The 19,714-nt window shown below is 43.2% G+C and overlaps 1 protein-coding gene across 1 annotated transcript; it reads right to left on the reverse strand.

Moving 5' to 3' along the window:
• Window positions 1-235: 235 nt before the first annotated feature.
• LOC115142137 (cornifelin homolog A-like) lies at window positions 236-17,583 on the reverse strand. The gene is made up of 4 exons (XM_065027187.1): window positions 17,457-17,583; window positions 982-1,089; window positions 762-898; window positions 236-545 (listed from the first exon to the last, which is right to left on the reverse strand). Exons 1-4 carry the CDS (start codon window positions 17,581-17,583, stop codon window positions 453-455), a joined length of 465 nt encoding a protein of 154 aa, XP_064883259.1. The 3' UTR covers window positions 236-452.
• Between the last annotated feature and the right edge of the window lie 2,131 nt (window positions 17,584-19,714).

Here is a 19,714-nt window from a genome sequence, read left to right on the forward strand (position 1 = left end):
TAGCTAGAAAGTTAGTTTATGGCACGCTTTGGTGTTTAGGATGTTACTAGGCAACGGTAATTCATAAATTGCATTCCACAGCCACGATCATCCCTCCCTCCATTGCCATTACTATAAAAATGTGTTGAAAATTATGTGAGAGTATTTCCTCATGTACTTTACTTTGTACTTTACTTTGTCATTGTTTTAGCAACAAACAATAATCAATAGTCAAATTGACAGCTGCATGTGCAAGAAAATAAATAAAAACATTTATTATGGTTGTGCACAATATATAAAAGTTGTATAATCATACATGCAGGTTTATTCTGCCTTTTTCTAAATTCCATGCATGACTTATTCAATTGGAATTCATCAGATACTGTATGTAATATAAATCCATCAATGTTTTTCTTTTTTTATTAGGTATGCACAGACCCCCAAAACTCAAATGGATTGATTGCCTTTCAATCTCAACACAGCTGGTGTTTCATCTCTCTTGCCATCTGACATAGAGCACAGGGTCCACAGAACATGTACACTGCCCAGTCATCAATTAAGCTGCCCTAGAAATACAGAGGGATGATAAAAAAATATATATATTTTGCTTATTGGTGACTACTGTACTGTATAAGTACACATAAATCATACAGTCAAACCAAGCTATCAAAATTGACAATGATGTTGTTCAGCAATATCACTGTGATGATAAAAAAAGTAGTTATTCATTAATACACAGATGTTTTGTAGGTTTGTTGCACTGTACTAGACAGCTATCTCACCGGGATGTTGTATCTCTCTCTCATTGATGTGCGCATCATCATCATAGTTGTTGGCAGCAGGGGGAGACAGAAGCATTCACCATACCTCTCAGCCATCTGACAGGCTAGGCACATTGAACAGAAGGTACCACACAAACCTGGAAGATACAAATTATTATGAAATTGTCGACATTATAGCTTTTAAATAAGGTTTATGTTTGCTATTATAGCCTACACTTACAGACTCTCCTGTCAATGCAACAGTCCAGAATCCTTGAGTTCCACTTTGCCGGAGTATTGGGTTGACTCATTACTGCTCTATCACACACTCCATATCCAGATTTGCAGGCTGAAATAATAAGAAATGTATAGGTATGTTGAAGAAAATTGGGACCTGCAGCAATCATTAGAACATTTAACCATGCTCTACAGTGTGACCATTTTACTCACATATACGCCTAAATATTTTGCTGTGCAACCTTGAATTGAAATTTAGGAGCACCAATGAGCCTAGAATAATCAAGGATTACAGTTTTATTACCTCAAATATGTTTTATTTTGCTCCTAAATTTCTTTAGGTGCTCCTACATATTTTCATTATTTGTAAAAAAAAAATATATATATATTTTTTAAAGATAATCGTAGCCCTGTTTAAATATTCTATTCATTTTTACAAATATTGTCTGTTTGGGGTCATTTTGAACAGGGTAGGGTAGGGTCGGTTACTGAAGTGACACTGTAATCTGAAATACAGGGCATGATTATCCTATAGCTGCGCTTAATAGTAACTTTACCAATCATACCAATTAGAAAGAAAGGAGGTTTGTAAGTGTGGAGCTCACTTATTTAATTATTATTAGGCCTGGCTATGTTCTCCTCTACCGCCATCTATAGGGAATCTAGCTTACTGCGTTAGGAACAAACTTCTGCAGAGGTCTGATATGTACTTCCTTCCGAGGAAAGGTTTGTTTGATTTATAATTGGCGAATTAAAAAAATAATTGTTAGCTAGCTAGTTACAAACTCAATTCCAGTTGCTACCACAGAATCATCACAAGCTGAGCTCCAACGTTAGCTTAGTACAACTACAGCATTTGTTGCTAAGGGACCTTAATTTCAACAACCACAAAACTTTACAAACAATTACCGTAAGCACTCAACAGGCTTGGACTCAACAATGCGTTTCCGTTTTACCTTTTTTTTTCTCCATTTGAAATCACTCCATTTGACAACCTCATCCAGCGAAGTTGATAGGCAACGCCAGTGTCAGTGAGCTGTTATTAGAACGGTTGCCAAAATTAAATCTAAACACTAACGTTATTGACTGATTGGCGGGAGACTGGGTGGGAGCTTGAAAAGTATTCTCTGAGATTTTAGCACATGACATGGCTATTTATTTATACATAAATGATTATGTATAAAATCCAATCAAATAAACTGTTTTGATAGTCAAAGGCAAATATTCAAGTTTTAATGTCACATGCACAAGTACAGTGAAATGCCCTTCTTGCACATTCTAAAGTTAACACGTTGAATAATTTGCCAAAAATAGATCAGAATATTTGCAATATAATACTGTATTGTATCGATAATCAAGACGGGTCTATATACATTCAATGAAAGACAATTAAATAAAAAATATATTTACTTCAGTATGGAGGCTGTCTAAAGTTGAATTATATTTTTTTCTTATTTTGAAAATGCACTACCCGTAATTAGTTGAATAGACAATTTTACTGTTTTCAAATGTTTTATTTTATTTAGAATGCCACAATTTCATTTAAATGACTGGGTGCACAAACACTGCAGACGGCCAGCAGTGGTCTGCCAGTTGCTGCCTTGAATTTTCTTGGTTTTCCATTTAAGATGTTTCTGCAAAACACTTCCCTCATTTTATACACATCATTAAACTGGGTGCCTGTCTGTGATAGTTTTAATTTTCAATGAAATATCTGAGATTATGTGGGGAAATGTATTTTATTTATTTATTTCACCTTTATTTAACCAGGTAGGCAAGTTGAGAACAAGTTCTCATTTACAATTGCGACCTGGAAATAGGGAACAAAAACACTGTTTTATGAATGAAAACATTTGTCCATTTTAGAAACATATTGGGTAATGCCCAGTGTAAATCCTATGTACTTTTAGTGATAATAAAGTAGGCTACCTCTGCAAGGTTTGTATGAAATATACTTTTCCCATTTCTTATATCAATTACCCACTGGGCACAGACGTCAATTCAACGTCTCTTCCGCGTTGGTTCAACGTTATTTAATTGAAACAACATTGATTCAACCAGTGTGTACTCAGTGGGGTACTTCACTTTTCTGAACATATTGCAGAATAGGCAAAGGTGAAGAAGTAATAGGCCTTATTATATGTTTATCAGTTAACTTACCTATTTATTTGGTTGTGTCAAAGACCCATTGCTTTTGAACAATACTTTTTGTACTTTACCTTGAGTCTCAGCAGCAACTTACATAGACCATCATCTCTACCATTTATTATCAATCCCAGGAAGATTTTTTTTCTCCTAATTGCATAAATAAAATGTATGATAGATGGCCATACTGTTTTGTATTTATTTGTATGACATTTGGTTACATGCCCTACTGCACTCTTGCCTCTCTGGATAATACATACGTGACTTCTATTTTGTGGTAAACTCAACATGGTTTAGTTAGTTACGGGATTTCTTGTGTTTATTTTGGTTTTCTTTTGTTCCTACTTGATGCCATACACAGAGCCTTGATTCATTTTAGGTGGGTTTCCATGGGCCAATTGTTTCTGTGTCACTTTGTTTCTGTGATTCTATGTTGGAATGAAGCTAGGAATTCTGCTTGAGTTATTGTGAGATTATGATTTATGCTAAAATACTATCTCTGTGGTGTGGCTTTTAGGTATAAATGGGCCACATGCAGACGTCATGCATTTCCTTTTTCCCATTTAATCTAAACTAAAAAATAAATGTCCTTTCACTGTCAACTGCGTTTATTTTCAGCAAACTTAACATGTGTAAATATTTGTATGAACATAACAAGATTCAACAACTGAGACATAAACTGAACAAGTTCCACAGACATGTGACTAACAGAAATGGAATAATGTGTCCCTGAACAAAGGGGGGTCAAAATCAAAAGTAACAGTCAGTATCTGGTGTGGCCATCAGCTGCATTAAGTACTGCAGTGCATCTCCTCCTCATGGACTGCACCAGATTTGCCAATTCTTGCTGTGAGATGTTACCCCACTCTTCTACCAAGGCACCTGCAAGTTCCCGGACATTTCTGGGGGGAATGGCTCTAGCCATCACCCTCTGATCCAACAGGTCCTAGTCGTGCTCAATGGGATTGAGATCCGGGCTCTTAGCTGGCCACGGCAGAACACTGACATTCCTATCTTGCAGGAAATCACACACAGAACGTGCAGTATGGCTGGTGGCATTGTCATGCTGGAGGGTCATGTCAGGATGAGCCTGCAGGAAGGGTACATGAGGGAGGAGGATGTCTTCCCTGTAACGCACAGCATTTAGATTGACTGCAATGACAACAAGCTCAGTCCGATGATGCTGTGACACACCGCCCCAGAACATGACGGACCCTCCACCTCCAAATCGATCCTGCTCCAGAGTACAGGCCTCGGTGTAACGCTCATTCCTTCGATGATAAACGTGAATCCGACCATCACCCCTGGTGAGACAAAACCGTGAGTGAAGAGCACTTTTTGCCAGTCCTGTCTGGTCCAGCGACGGTGGGTTTGTGCCCATAGGCGACGTTGTTGTTGCCGGTGATGTCTGGTGAGGACCTGCCTTACAACAGGCCTACAAGCCCTCAGTCCAGCCTCTCTGCCTATTGCGGACACTCTGAGCACTGATGGAGTGATTGTGCGTTCCTGGTGTAACTCAGGCAGTTGTTGTTGCCATCCCTTACCTGTCCCGCAGGTGTGATGTTCGGATGTACCAATCCTGTGCAGATGTTACACGTGGTCTGCCACTACGAGGATGATCAGCTGTCCGTCCTGTCTCCCTATAGCGCTCTCTTAGGCGTCTCACAGTATGGACATTGCAATTTATTGCCCTGGCCACATCTGCAATCCTCATGCCTCCTTGCAGCATGCCTTAGGCACGTTCACGCAGATGAGCAGGGACCCTGGGCATCCTTCTTTTGGAGTCAGTAGAATGGCCTCTTTAGTGTCCTAAGCTTTCATTACTGTGACCTTAATTGCATACTGTCTGTAAGCTGTTACTGTCTTACTGTCTTCCACAGGTACATGTTCATTAATTGTTTATGGTTCATTGAACAAGCATGGGAAACGGTGTTTAAACCCTTTACAATGAAGATCTGTGAAGTTATTTGGATTTTTACTAATTATCTTTGAAAGACAAGGTCCTGAAAAGGGGATGTTTCTTTTTTTGCTGAGTTTTTATGCTAGATCTATCAAGTTAGTGCCTAGAGGAAGTGTGTATCCCTTACGTAATGGATGAGTGAATTTGTGTGCCCTGATCATAAGCCAACGTGCTTTCTCCCCTCCTATATGGAGCATGCGTCATAACTACCACATTGCAGTGTTTGCGTAGTGTTGACATTACATTTAAGTCATTTAGCAGACGCTCTTATCCAGAGCGACTTACAAATTGGTGCATTCACCTTATGACATCCAGTGGAACAGTAGTGCATCTAAATCTTTTAAGGGGGGTGAGAGGGATTACTTTATCCTATCCTAGGTATTCCTTAAAGAGGTGGGGTTTCAGGTGTCTCCGGAAGGTGGTGATTGACTCCGCTGTCCTGGCGTCGTGAGGGAGTTTGTTCCACCATTGGGGGGCCAGAGCAGCGAACAGTTTTGACTGGGCTGAGCGGGAACTGTACTTCCTCAGTGGTAGGGAGGCGAGCAGGCCAGAGGTGGATGAACGCAGTGCCCTTGTTTGGGTGTAGGGCCTGATCAGAGCCTGGAGGTACTGAGGTGCCGTTCCCCTCACAGCTCCGTAGGCAAGCACCATGGTCTTGTAGCGGATGCGAGCTTCAACTGGAAGCCAGTGGAGAGAGCGGAGGAGCGGGGTGACGTGAGAGAACTTGGGAAGGTTGAACACCAGACGGGCTGCGGCGTTCTGGATGAGTTGTAGGGGTTTAATGGCACAGGCAGGGAGCCCAGCCAACAGCGAGTTGCAGTAATCCAGACGGGAGATGACAAGTGCCTGGATTAGGACCTGCGCCGCTTCCTGTGTGAGGCAGGGTCGTACTCTGCGGATGTTGTAGAGCATGAACCTACAGGAACGGGCCACCGCCTTGATGTTAGTTGAGAACGACAGGGTGTTGTCCAGGATCACGCCAAGGTTCTTAGCGCTCTGGGAGGAGGACACAATGGAGTTGTCAACCGTGATGGCGAGATCATGGAACGGGCAGTCCTTCCCGGGAGGAAGAGCAGCTCCGTCTTGCCGAGGTTCAGCTTGAGGTGGTGATCCGTCATCCACACTGATATGTCTGCCAGACATGCAGAGATGCGATTCGCCACCTGGTCATCAGAAGGGGGAAAGGAGAAGATTAATTGTGTGTCGTCTGCATAGCAATGATAGGAGAGACCATGTGAGGTTATGACAGAGCCAAGTGACTTGGTGTATAGCGAGAATAGGAGAGGGCCTAGAACAGAGCCCTGGGGACACCAGTGGTGAGAGCACGTGGTGTGGAGACGGATTCTCGCCACGCCACCTGGTAGGAGCGACCTGTCAGGTAGGACGCAATCCAAGCGTGGGCCGCGCCAGAGATGCCCAACTCGGAGAGGGTGGAGAGAAGGATCTGATGGTTCACAGTATCGAAGGCAGCCGATAGGTCTAGAAGGATGAGAGCAGAGGAGAGAGAGTTAGCTTTAGCAGTGCGGAGCGCCTCCGTGATACAGAGAAGAGCAGTCTCAGTTGAATGACTAGTCTTGAAACCTGACTGATTTGGATCAAGAAGGTCATTCTGAGAGAGATAGCGGGAGAGCTGGCCAAGGACGGCACGTTCAAGAGTTTTGGAGAGAAAAGAAAGAAGGGATACTGGTCTGTAGTTGTTGACATCGGAGGGATCGAGTGTAGGTTTTTTCAGAAGGGGTGCAACTCTCGCTCTCTTGAAGACGGAAGGGACGTAGCCAGCGGTCAGGGATGAGTTGATGAGCGAGGTGAGGTAAGGGAGAAGGTCTCCGGAAATGGTCTGGAGAAGAGAGGAGGGGATAGGGTCAAGCGGGCAGGTTGTTGGGCGGCCGGCCGTCACAAGACGCGAGATTTCATCTGGAGAGAGAGGGGAGAAAGAGGTCAGAGCACAGGGTAGGGCAGTGTGAGCAGAACCAGCGGTGTCGTTTGACTTAGCAAACGAGGATCGGATGTCGTCGACCTTCTTTTCAAAATGGTTGACGAAGTCATCTGCAGAGAGGGAGGAGGGGGGAGGATTCAGGAGGGAGGAGAAGGTTGCAAAGAGCTTCCTAGGGTTAGAAGCAGATGCTTGGAATTTAGAGTGGTAGAAAGTGGCTTTAGCAGCAGAGAGAGAAGAGGAAAATGTAGAGAGGAGGGAGTGAAAGGATGTCAGGTCCGCAGGGAGGCGAGTTTTCCTCCATTTCCGCTCGGCTGCCCGGAGCCCTGTTCTGTGAGCTCGCAATGAGTCGTCGAGCCACGGAGCGGGAGGGGAGGACCGAGCCGGCCTGGAGGATAGGGGACATAGAGAGTCAAAGGATGCAGAAAGGGAGGAGAGGAGGGTTGAGGAGGCAGAATCAGGAGATAGGTTGGAGAAGGTTTGAGCAGAGGGAAGAGATGATAGGATGGAAGAGGAGAGAGTAGCGGGGAGAGAGAGCGAAGGTTGGGACGGCACGATACCATCCGAGTAGGGGCAGTGTGGGAAGTGTTGGATGAGAGCGAGAGGGAAAAGGATACAAGGTAGTGGTCGGAGACTTGGAGGGGAGTTGCAATGAGGTTGGTGGAAGAACAGCATCTAGTAAAGATGAGGTCGAGCGTATTTCCTGCCTTGTGAGTAGGGGGAAGGTGAGAGGGTGAGGTCAAAAGAGGAGAGGAGTGGAAAGAAGGAGGCAGAGAGGAATGAGTCAAAGGTAGACGTGGGGAGGTTAAAGTCGCCCAGAACTGTGAGAGGTGAGCCGTCCTCAGGAATGGAGCTTATCAAGGCATCAAGCTCATTGATGAACTCTCCGAGGGAACCTGGAGGGCGATAAATGATAAGGATGTTAAGCTTGAAAGGGCTGGTAACTGTGACAGCATGGAATTCAAAGGAGGCGATAGACAGATGGGTAAGGGGAGAAAGAGAGAATGACCACTTGGGAGAGATGAGGATCCCGGTGCCACCACCCCGCTGACCAGAAGCTCTCGGGGTGTGCGAGAACACGTGGGCAGACGAAGAGAGAGCAGTAGGAGTAGCAGTGTTGTCTGTGGTGATCCATGTTTCCGTCAGTGCCAAGAAGTCGAGGGACTGGAGGGAGGCATAGGCTGAGATGAACTCTGCCTTGTTGGCCGCAGATCGGCAGTTCCAGAGGCTACCGGAGACCTGGAACTCCACGTGGGTCGTGCGCGCTGGGACCACCAGATTAGGGTGGCCGCGGCCACGCGGTGTGGAGCGTTTGTATGGTCTGTGCAGAGAGGAGAGAACAGGGATAGACAGACACATAGTTGACAGGCTACACAAGAGGCTACGCTAATGCAAAGGAGATTGGAATGACAAGTGGACTACACGTCTCGAGTGTTCAGAAAGTTGAGAGTTCACATGTTTTTATTAATAAGCAATGAGGATACCAATTGTAAGTTTGGCCTTATAATGCATGATAAATAGCCTACAAATGAATATGCCATCTGCACTGTGAGACTATGGATGTGATAATATAATGTTATTGATATCATGACAAATGTAACTGTTCAAATAAATCAAACACCAACATAAAGTGTCTTACAGTTTTTTACAATCACTTTGGCACTAATTTCTTTTACACCTGCATTGTTTGCTGTTTGGGGTTTTAGGCTGGGTTTCTGTACAGCACTTTGAGATATCAGCTGATGTACGAAGGGCTATATAAATAAATTTGATTTGATTTGATTTGAATTTCGGAACCTTGATGTCATTTTTCAAAACACTTTTTCCAATTGCTTGGATACAATACACATAAAGCTAAGATCATTTGTTCATTGAACTAAAATCACCTGTTCAAAATGACACAACTTAACATCAAAGTATTACCATTTCAAAATGCAATTCACACATTACATCTGAAATGACTGTCTATTCATTTCATTACAATGATCTAACTATCAATTGATACAACTGCTCAAAATGATAAGTAACTGTTGCATTACTCTTAATGCATAGTTCTATGGAAACCGACGACAATATTCCATGTTTAGATCATGAAAGTTTCAGGATAACGAGATCCATTGACACCAATTACCGTGGAACATGAACCGATTGGACTACATTATCTGGATGTAATATTTCATCATCATTCTTTATCAGACACGGTTTCTATGGTCCCATGTACCACTTTTTCAGACCATGTTTTCAGATTTGACATTACTGTACACTCACCCGCCACTTTATTAGGTACACTTATCTAGTACTGGGTAGGACCCCCTTTTGCCTCCACAACAGCCTGAATTATTCACGGAGTTGTACTTTAAGAGATGCCCTTCTGCACACCACTGTTTTAAACAGCTGTTATTTGAGCATTTGTGGCCTTTCTGTTAGCTTGAATGAGTCTGGACATTCTCCTCTGACCTCTCTCATTAACAAGGTGTTTTTGCCCACAGAACTGCCGCTCACTGAATGTGTTTTGTTTATCGCACCATTCTCTGTAAACTCTAGAGGCTGTAGTGCATAAAAATCACAGAAAGGTAGCTGTTTCTGAGATGCTGGAATCACCATGTGTGGGATCAGCAATCATTCCACGGTCAAAGTTGCTTAGATTACGCATCTTGCCCGTTCTAATGTTAGGTCGAACAACAACTAAACCTCTCTACTCTATATACTCTATATATTGAGTTGCAGGCAGCCACATGATTCACTGTTCGAATGTATCCCTCCTTGATGGGCTAAATCAGGTCTGTAGAGCTGATGACATGACCTATGTCATTGTGTGGGATAATGTCAGGTTCCACCATGCTCAAATGGTGCAAGAATGTTTCAGGCCCATACACAATTTACCAGCCTGTACTTACCCCCATACTCTCCTTTCCTAAAACCCGATTGAGGAATTTTTCTCCACGTGGAGGTGGAAGGTATATGATAGGCGCCCTCACGAACAAGCCACCCTTCTCCAGGCCATGGATGACGCATGCAATGACATCACGGCAGGCCAGTGTCAGGCCTGGATTCGCCCGAAGATTCTTCCCAAGATGTTTGGCTAATGAAAACATCCATTGTGATGTGGATGAGAACCTGTGGCCAAATCCACAAGACAGGGTTGAGAGAAATATAGAAGTACAGTAATCAATCCTTTGTTTAGCTTTTTACAGTAAGCCAGGTGAGGAACACTGCAGTTAATGTTTTACTGTAGTTTTTTTCTTGTTTTGTCGCTAAATATTTTTGCTTTGATTCAAAGAAGCCTATGAGTGATTTTATTGTATTTCATCAATAAATTTCAGGTTTTGTTCAATGATTCCACTGTGTCTGTGGTATTCTCTTTACTAGTCCTTTTACAGTGATGTATTTACATGTAGTACCATGATGAAACATATATCACATATTTTGTACTACAATTTTTTATGATTGAACAAACAACTACACAGTGAAACTATCGGTATCTTGTGTGTGGGTGATCTAAATTAATGTTCCTGTGGTATTTCATGATAAATGAGTTATTTGAACCAATGATTCTGCAAGTGCAAGGATTCTTTAAATATATAAATGCACAATGCAATGTTTTGAACACTGGACAGCCTGTGATACAAGTGATGACCATTTTGAGTTTTGTGTAGAGTTTTGAAAAATAACCACAAGGTTCTGAAATGAGTGCCAACGGGATTGTAAAAACTGTAATAGTGTGTTGGGCCACTGTGAGGCAGATTTGACACGTTTCTGGAACTCTGTTGGAGGGATGCGACACCATTATTTTACAATAAATTCCATCATTTGGTGTTGACAACACTGTCTCAGGCGCCGCTGCAGAATCTCCCATAAGTGTTCAATTGGGTTGAGATCTGGTGACCATGGAATATCGTGAAACATCAGCAAATTGAGCAGTCTTCGTCGCTGAAGGTCCTGCCAAATGTACCCCAACTATCACCCCTCTTTCATAGTCACTGACACCTCTTCTTCTAGACATGAGAGCCAAAATAATGGGCAACTGGGCCTGCCCAGCATTTTTATATGTGACCCTAAGCTGATGGGATGTTCATTCCACATCTATGAGGAAGCACCTGCTTTCAATATACTTTGTATCCCTACAGTTTCCTTTATTTTGGCAGTTACCTGCACATTTTGACAGTATTTTTGGGGAGATAAATCGTAGAGCAAATTATTTTTCGAAATGTTCCTCTCTCAGTAGTCTCTCTATGATCATGTCCCTATGTGTGTGTGTGTGTGTGTGTGTGCGTGCGTGCGTGTGTGTGCGTGCGTGTGTGTGTGCATGTGTGTGCGTGTGTGTGTGCGTGCATGCGTGCCTGTGTGCGTGCGTGTGTGTGTGCGTGCGTGCTCTCCTCCTTGGCCATATCACCCAAAGTTCTCGGCCGTATGTGACTTGAGCAGGGTCCAGCTCTGCCAGCTGTAGCCTCGCCGTCCACTGATTACACTAATTAACTTCCTGTAATTTCCTCTAATTGCCGACCGCCAGGACTGAGACACCCAGGTTGGGAGTGTGTGTGTATGTGTCTGTGTGGGTGTGTGAATGAGAGAGCGAGAGTAAACTGTATACATCCATCCATCATATATGACATATCTTGAGGGCAGTGAAGGTTCATGGGTTACGTCGAAAAGCCTCTTCCTGAGAATTGCAAAACATCTATGAAGTGCAGTGTTCTCCACATGTACTGTCTCCAAAGTCTTGACAGAAACACAAATGACACTGCCAGTGAACGCAAGTTTGTATTCACCTCAGTTACCCGAAAAAGGGATGAGACATCCTGCCTTTTAGACAACTGCTATCTATATGCGTGTGACTGGATGCTACCAGATAAAACATAGCTGTTCAATGGTTGGACCAGAAGGGAGAAGGATGAGATAAGTGATGAGACATCCAGATGAAACTTAGCTGTTCAATGGTTGGACCAGAAGGGAGAAGGATGAGATGAGTGATGAGACATCCTGCCTTTTAGATCACTGCTATCTATGTGCGTGTGACCGAATGCTACCAGATAAAACATAGCTGTTCAATGGGAGAGGGATGAGATGAGTGAGAGAAAAATCAAAGTTAGACTTGTATCCTGTGTAATGCCCTGTGACGAGCCATCAGCCATCCTGTAGTCATGGCGAGGTGGGTGTCCTAGGGTGGGTACAGGTCCCAGAGAGTACAAGGGGTCAATGTTTAATTGAATCAGTGTCTCTGGTCTCGGGAGACAGAGAGGGAGGGCTAATACAGTAACACACATATGCTATACACACGCGCAACATGCACACAAACACACACACACATCCAGCCCCTTCAATCTTTAACCCCATGGACTGAAAGGCAGACATGAATTCTGTGTAATTCAGGCGGCAAAGTTAAGAAAGCATATTTATAGCAACAGGTTTTACGGAAACCGCTGTTTACCGTTGTAAATCCATACTCATTTTACCAGGAAGAAAGACATTTTTCATTCATTTTTTAATATCAGTAATTCGCAAAAGCAACAAAGGGCGCATGGCAGTGCATCTTTCCATAATTAATTGAATGAAGCACTTTCAGGCGTATTTGATCATCAAACCAGTCTGCATAAAACATCATCGTGTAAATGCACGTCTTTACAAAGGTCAGTGCAAAGTGACAACCCTTTTCAAATCTAATTATACCACTACCTCCAGGATATCCTCTTTAAACATCCATGTGTTGTTGTTCTCCTGTCCTTCAGCTTAAACTGTTGCCCGTTGGAGGTCAGAGAAAGTGCCTAGACGTCTTGAGCCAGAGTAAGAAATTAGATAAATAAATAGTGAAACACAGGTGGGGGTGGTAGTGAGATCTTTTCTGTCCAGTTATCTGTGTTGGCATGTGGTGTAACGCTGCTCCTTCCGGGCCCTGGCCGGATCTGTTTATTTATTTAGGCTATTCTGAGATAGGTCTGTAAAGGTTTACAGTCACAGGAGTAACCCAGGTACAGTAACCCGTGCACAGCACAGAAGACTGCTGTATTTCAACCCTTAATGGTCTTTTAAATCAAATCAAATGTTATTGGTCACATAGACATGGTTATCAGATGTTATTGCAAGTGTAGCGAAATGCTTCTGCTTCTAGTTCCGACAGTGCAGCAATTTCTAACACGTAATATCAAACAATTCCACAAAAATACCTAATACACACAAACTAAGTAAAGGAATGGAATAATAATATATAACTATGAATATATGGGTGAGCAATGACAGAGCCGCATAGGCAAAATGCAATATATAGTATAGAATACAGTATATACATATGAGATGAGTGATGCAAGATATGAAAACATTATTAAAGTGGCATTATTAAAGTAACTAGTGATTTCAAGTCTGTATGTAGGCAGCAGACTCTCTGTGCTTGTGATGGCTGTTTAAACAGTCTGATGGCCTTGAGATAAAAGCTGTTTTTCAGTCTCTCGGTCCCAGCTTTGATGCACCTGTACTGATCTCGCCTTCTGGCAGGCAGTGTCTTGGGTGGTTATTGTCCTTGATGATCTTTTTGGGCTTCCTGTGACATCGGGTGCTGTAGGTGTCCTGAAGGACAGGTAGTTTGCCCCCGGTGATGCGTTGTGCAGACCGCACCACCCTCTGGAAAGCCCTGCAGTTGTGGGCGGTGCAGTTGCCGTACTAGGTGGTGATACAGCCGACAGGATGCTCTCAATTGTGCATCTGTAAAAGTTTGTGAGAGTTTTAGGTGTCAAACCACATTTCTTCAGCCTCCTGAGGTTGAAGAGGTGCTGTTGCGTCTTCTTCACCACACTGTCTGTGTGGGTTGACCATTTCAGTTTGTCCGTGATGTGTATGCCGAGTAACTTAAAACTTTCCACCTTCTCCACTGCTGTCCTGTCGATGTGGATAGGGGGGTGCTCCCTCTGCTGTTTCCTGAAGTCCACAATCATCTCCTTTGTTTTGTTGACATTGAGTGTGAGGTTATTTTCCTGACACCACACTCCGAGGGCCCTCACCTCCTCCCTGTAGGCTGTCTCGTTGTTGTTGGAAATCAAGTCTACTACTGTTGTGTCGTCTGCAAACTTAATGATTGAGTTGGAGGCGTGCATGGCTACGAAGTCATGGGTGAACAGGGAGTACAGGAGGGGGCTGAGCACGCACCCTTGTCGGGCTCCAGTGTTAAGGATCAGCGAAGTGGAGATGTTTTTTCCTACCTTCACCACCTGGGGACGGCCCGTCAGGAAGTCCAGGACCCTATTGAACGGGGTTGAGACCCAGGGCCTCAAGCTTAATGATGAGCTTGGAGGGTACTATGGTGTTGAATGCTGAGCTATAATCAATGAACAGCATTCTTACGTAGGTATTTCTCTTGTCCAGATGGGATAAGGCAGTGTGCAGTGTGATGGTGATTGCAACGTCTGTGGACCTATTGGGGCAGTAAGCAAATTGAAGTTGGTCTAGGGTGACAGGTAAAATATATACTATATACTGTAGGTTTGTGCCTTTCCAACTTAACTGCATCTAATCTAGATTTAAATGGAAAATCATATTATTATTTTCCAAGAGTGATCCAAATGTTTGCTTTATGATGCTCAGTATTGGCTTCACTGTGTCAATACTGTTGGATTCTAGCTTGAAATATACTTATTCATGTTACCATACTAGAACTTATTGATTACTTTATATGCATAAGGAATGTTTATGTTAGGGGTCAAGGAAAGGTCAAGAGGAACTTGGTCTGTGGAAAGTTACTGAGTGATATGGAAAGTTAGTAAGTGAGAAAAGAGGAAGTGCAGAAAGTTTGCATTCTGTTCAAATAAATTATTGCTCTAATGAATGTTCCTAAGGAGGGAGGCAAAGTGCAACAGTCGGGTTTCAGCTCTTGATAAGGCAGGCCAGTTGCTGCGGAACCAGGATCATGAGGGATGTAGAACTCAACTCGAGACAAGGTCAACAGTTGAAGAGAGAAGATACTGTTGGAAGGGGGTCCACAGGGGCCCACATTGAAGAACATCCGATTACAGTCCTATCTCACACATACATACTCACTTCCACGATCATGAGGGTCCTCAAGTTAGGCATGGCCATGACAATACCAGTAAGAGGAACCTACTGTGTTTCTGCCTAACACCAAAGAAGGTGCAAGTAGGTGACTCCACCTAGTTGGAAGGTATAAAGATGAGATTGTGTGACTTGTATGTTGTCTTTGCAGCTGTATGACCTATTGGGTTGCATAAACTTGGTTTGAGCTTTTTCTAGTCGTCCGTGAGTTTTTACTCTGTTTGTTCAGAACCTAACTATACAATTCAATAAGACACATGCAATACCATTATTAAAAGAGTAAACATGTTCTCTGCTGTTCACAATCCACATTTAAATACTTTGACTCTGTATGGGGTGCCGAGTCCCATGAAAACGCATCCATTGTTTTGACAGTCGTTCTATAAAGTCATTACGACACCTCCATATTGTGGCACCCCCATACACTCTTTGTCTGTCCTTCTATTAATTGCCGACCTCCATTACCCGTTTAAAGTCCTTGATTTGTATTTACACGTTTGCTACTGATTACAGGACCCCTTTTCCTCCTATTGACATTGTTAATAGTCTTAAGGCCACATCCCTCTAGTTAATTCATTGCAACGTCCACCTTTGTTTAGGCTAGGAATGGATTGTAATCTCTTCAAATCAATAATATAGATATAATGTAAGTTCAAGGGGGCATGAACTTAATTCCAACACCGGTGAGGTGTTTTTTTTGGTCAAACCTGGACTTCTTCCAGGATCTCTATTGCGGTTGGTCGGATGATGTGTAGATATAAGGTCTTTGGAGCAGTGCTGGCAACCATCCACTACCTAGGATTCTCTCCAAGCTGCTATGTGAACCTAACAATTTAGAAAAGTTATTGTTGCATGTAAACAGACTTAAAACAAATAGTGTATGTTGTGTCTGTATATTGTATGCACTTGTCTATGGAACAATATAAACACACTCACCCACACAAATAGCATCTAAGAATAAAGAGGAATGATGTTTTTCTTGAATTCAACAGAACAAGATTGAATTACCTTGTCTATTGTTAACAGGAATGTGGTTGGAGTTGTCAAAGCCTGTTGTCGGTCTCAGGGTTCAATCCAGTTTAGTGTTATGGTGCTTGGGCTATAAAATCATTTTCTGCTGGAAAACCTTTTATACAGGTTCATTCATTAACCTCAGTATTAGAGCTGTCCCTACTCGTCATATATTTCATGGCCACGTAGGACTGTAACGTACACCCTACCCTCAGCTCACCCTTTCCCCCCCTGTGAATTCAAGCCAAGGCATGATATGCTACACATTTCTATCATTTTATCTGGGCGAAAGGGATCCAACGGGGCAAAACCAACGCCCTATAGACTCCTTGGATCCTTTCAAAGACTTATTTGACATTGAAATCATTTCAGAGTGCATTCACAGGCTGACAGATAAGTGAGAGCAAGCAGCAAGGGGGAAAAATGAGAACTACCAGCTGTTATGTTTCTCCAGACTCTCCCAAGTTCCTTAACCCTGACTTAACTTTCTAGTTACAGAATTGTTCATAAGCATAATTAGGACTCTACATGGGAGATATCTTCCACCCCTGCCTCCAACCCCCAATCCAGTCCAGCCATCTACAAGGCAACATGAGGGTGTGTGGCAGAAAAGGCTGGTTGGAGGTGCTATAGGAAGACAGGCTCATTGTAAAGGCTGGAATGGAATCAATGGAGCGGAGTCAAACATGTGGTTTCCATATATTTTATGTGTTTGATTTAGTTTAGTTTATTAATTTGACCATTTTTAAAAACAAGCACACATAAAATTTGAATAAGCCATACATGCACATCAATAAAATAATTTAAGATAACACACAATAAAGTCTGGGACTTATTTCCATTGTGGTCCTCTTGAGACAAGATGGCTAGACAAGATCGAACACAGTATGGCAGTGAAATAATAAAACAAAAACAGAGAAGAAGAACATCTATCTCATCATTCCAGTTACATCATAGGGGTTATTCATATGTGCACAGAAGACATTAAACATATTTTACTTTATTTTTACAGCTGCCCAGAGAGGACGTTGTTTTTATAGGCAGAGGCAACTCGTTCCTCTGTTATACAAGAAATAACCTTTCCCAGCATTACTCCTGAACCTGTATAAGCACACATCAGAAACACCTGATCTGGTGCTGTGATTGTGTGCATCCCTAACACAAGGAAAGTAATCACTTAGATATCTGGGCGCAGGACCATGAATACTCCTGTACACCAAACCTAGTCTAATCTCGGACACCCTAGCCTCAACAGGCAGCCAGTTTTGTTCCTGAAAGCAGCTCCTGCCTATGTGAGTACGTGGACTCACCTTCAATACTAACCTGATCAGCTTATTCTGGGCTATCTGGAGCTTCCCCTTCGTACGTTTAGATAAGCCCCCAAACCAGGAAGTACTAGCATAGTCAAAATGGCATTGAATGAGGGCAGTAGCTAGCACTTTCATGGAGTCCTTATCATGCAGCTTGGACTTTCTAGCCAAAAACTTAGTCCCTAGCACCTTCCCTAGCACCTTATTGGCCATGCTCACACCTCCCAAGCTTCCATCAAGGATACATCCCAAGTAGCTAACAGAGGATTTAGTAGTCAGCACCTCACCCCATAAGACACCAGAAGTGTAGAGTTATCCGCATAAAGAAAAACACGGCAAGAACAAGCATCTTTCATATTGTTAATATACAATAAAAACAGCAGAGGCCCAATCACGCTCCCCTGCGGAACGCCACAACTCATTGGTTTTGCTTAAGACAGTGAACCATTAACCTCTACTACGTGCTCTCTTCCTGATAAATAGGACTTTACCCAGCCGAGAGAGATACTGCTTAACCCCAGTGCCTCCAGTTTGGAGATTAGGAGACAGTGGTTAACTGTATCAAAGGCCTTCTGTAGGTCAAGCAGTACCATTCCACACAGATTTCCCTCATCAATCTCTTTCCTGATGAAGTCAGTCAAGTAAAGTAGACATGAATCAGTGGAGTATGTTTTTTCTAAAACCCAACTGAAAATCATAAATTAGACCCTGTTTGTTAACATATTCATACATTTGCTCATGTACAACTCTCTCCAGGATCTTTGATGTTACACAGAGGATAGATACAGGCCTATAATTCCCATGGTCAGACTTTATCCCCTTCTTATACAGAGGTATAACTTTAGCTTGTTTCATGTCCCTGGGAAAGGTACCTTGTTCAAGAGAGAGATTAACAATATGCGTAATACAAGGGCCAATTTGCTCAGCAGATAATGTTATATGTATTCCATTCCAGCACTACAATGAGCCCGTCCTCCAATAGTTCCTCCCACCAGCCTCCTCTGGTGTGTAGCCCTTAAATGTCACGAGAGCCCTTTGGCATCTGTCCCAATTTCCTGCAGTGTCTCCTCACATCCGGGGTTTCTGTTAAGACTGTGTGTGTGTGCAGTGTACAGTATGTGAGTGGTGGTATTTGTGTTTTTATTATCTAAACCAGCGTTGCAATTCTGGCACCAAAACAACATCCCATTGGTTATCTGGCCGTTGTTTGTTTACCAGTAGGAGAGGAGGACAAAGAAGGAAACCGTGACTGGTCTACACTTTGGGGACTGTGGCATCCATAAAACATGAGGGTGTGGGGTCCTTGTTTTGAGGAGTGTGCCTTGACTAGCCATTGTCACCTGAGACTAATGGTATTTGACTTACTCATCAACTAAGATCTGGACCCAAGATAATTCAGCTAAACATATTTATTTTTGTATGTATTTGTCTTCTCAGTCAGCGCTAGTTCATATCCTTTTCACCTAAAAGGATAGTGGTTTTGGTAGCTAGCTGCATTGTCAAACGTCCCTGTGCTTCTCTGAATCAAGGGATGAACATGACAAGAAGGAGGAGTGAGAAAAGAAGAGAGGGGAGGAGGGAATAAAGATAATCACAGCTGGGACCGCCACTTTTACCCCGTTGTGTGCCAACTTTCATAAAGAGCACGCTCCCCTATAATGAGAGAAAATGAGAGGCTGTTGATAATCGCTGTGATAGTTGGCCCTGATGGAAGGGCTGGGTCTCCAATGGCTGAGTGGACCACGGTCCGGAGCCTGCGATTGATTCACTATCAGCATCGAGGTGCTGGGAAGGGCTGGCTGGCACTGGGGCCCCATGGCTGATATGATGATATGGCTTCAGAGGTGTGGCGGCCTGGTTGAGAACACTGGAGTGATACTGAGCTCCTACTGGGTGGCGGGCCAGATAAAAGGAGGGTGACGATGCTGTTGGAGTGTGTGTGTGTGTGTGTGTGTGTGTGTGTGTGTGTGTGTGTGTGTGTGTGTGTGTGTGTGTGTGTGTGTGTGAAGCTCAGATATTGGTTGCTAAACTGTGATTATATCACCTACCACAGATTTGTTAGATAGCTGTCATGCCAGAGTGACAGGCCCATGCTTTAACCTATATGAGTATGTGAGTGTGCACCTTATATAGACAAGTCTTGTACCAAGACGAAGAGCACGTAGGTGTCCTGCTTGGCTTGAAACTGAACTGTGTTTTCATAGGATTTTGTGGAAAAATACTTAATTTGCGTCCCAAATGACCTTCATGCTCATTTTACGATAAACACCATGCCCTAGTTTCCAGGATGTTCACAATCAAAGGGGAAGATGCGGTGCAAGATTTATACTGGAAATGTGTGTAC

The sequence above is a fragment of the Oncorhynchus nerka genome, linkage group LG14 (genome assembly GCF_034236695.1).
Source record: "Oncorhynchus nerka isolate Pitt River linkage group LG14, Oner_Uvic_2.0, whole genome shotgun sequence".
Taxonomy (NCBI): Eukaryota; Metazoa; Chordata; class Actinopteri; order Salmoniformes; family Salmonidae; genus Oncorhynchus; species Oncorhynchus nerka.